The 1,302-nt window shown below is 44.7% G+C and overlaps 1 protein-coding gene across 1 annotated transcript in view; it reads right to left on the reverse strand.

Annotated features, from left to right (window-relative positions):
• LOC101859675 (cyclic AMP-responsive element-binding protein 3-like protein 1) overlaps positions 1-1,302 on the reverse strand; it is a gene marked incomplete in the record, with an annotated part of 58,466 nt that overhangs the window by 34,671 nt on the left and 22,493 nt on the right. The window contains 1 exon segment of the mRNA XM_005088923.3: positions 973-1,165. Coding sequence (XP_005088980.2) covers positions 973-1,165 — 193 coding nt within the window.

Consider the following 1,302-nt stretch of genomic DNA (forward strand, 5'->3'; position numbering starts at 1 on the left):
GGGGTTCGGCCGCTTTTCCCCCAAGCTGCGTTGTGATCTTCGTCCTGTATATAAGTATTATTTGAAAAAGAAAGCAAAACCAAAATGTTTGAATTTGCTATCAAAATGCCTTGTGTGAAGGATTATTAGATTAGATGGAACAAAGCAAGCTTAAACAAGCAAGACCAGGCGACTGATCTCAAGCTCGCCTCCTATCTCCACATGATACGATATCACTCCATGATCCATCACAAGCCGTAATCAGGACGGTATCTATATCTATCTCCCACTTTCATTGAAAGCAATAGGCTCATTCGCACGAGTCCCTTCACTTTCAGTAGTCACAATACGAGTAGATACCCTTTGCAGTGTTGTGATTATCAATCACCTCCGAGCAAAAGGGCAGGTCATATCGATATCATCAACAATTATTTATAAACTTTTGAGGACAGGATACTAATGGTGAAGCTTGAAAATGAGGCTTCAGTTCAGATCAAATTAATAAAGTATGCCCAGATCACTTCAAGATTATGCGATCCAGGACGGTGTGTCTAAAGAGTTTCGAGCATTCTCCACCGACTTGGTTTTGTTCTGAATGTTGGAGTTGTTGTCGTTTTTGTTGTTGTTACTGCTGATGTTGAAGAACAACAGCCGGATAAACCAACAAAGGGCGAGAAAGACCATTCAAACTCAGTTCAGATTAACATCACTAAGAAAAGGAGGAGGACAGACGATGACGATATATTATGTTTGAAAGGAGAGAAGGAGCAAATCCAAGGAGATTACAAGGCCCTCGAGCAAACCCCAGCAGAGCACCCTCCAACCATTCACAGCTACACAGACTATCCCAGCAACACCGCCTGGCCGTCCCGCGTGCCTAAACGACGTAAACTCAAGGAGCTTAAACTCCTTGCGTAAACTCAATTGATCAAGCGCGGCCTAGACGGTCAGAGAACAGTATAAGAACGTATAGAGTGCGGCTAACCCTCTCACCTTCCTGTGTGGTCAGTCCTAGAGGAGAGCCCGGGGCGCCGTTGTCCGAGATGCTGTAGCTGTGCTCACTCTTGATGCACGGGGGCTGCATGGCGTCGGTCATCATACGGTCGTTGAGTACCGGGTCGTCCAGGAACGAGTTCAGCCAATCCGTCTCATAGCTCTCTTCTTCGGGGGTCGGGAAGCCGCTGGTCTGGAAAAGAGAAAAATAGCAAGGTCATGAGATGGCATTGCTTAAGTTAGAAATAGTTTTTAAGGCGCTTACAATATATATAACACAAGGTCATAATATTATTATGGCATTGCATGAAAATGGATTCCGAAAATACT

Source organism: Aplysia californica, unplaced genomic scaffold (genome assembly GCF_000002075.1).
Source record: "Aplysia californica isolate F4 #8 unplaced genomic scaffold, AplCal3.0 scaffold00001, whole genome shotgun sequence".
Taxonomy (NCBI): Eukaryota; Metazoa; Mollusca; class Gastropoda; order Aplysiida; family Aplysiidae; genus Aplysia; species Aplysia californica.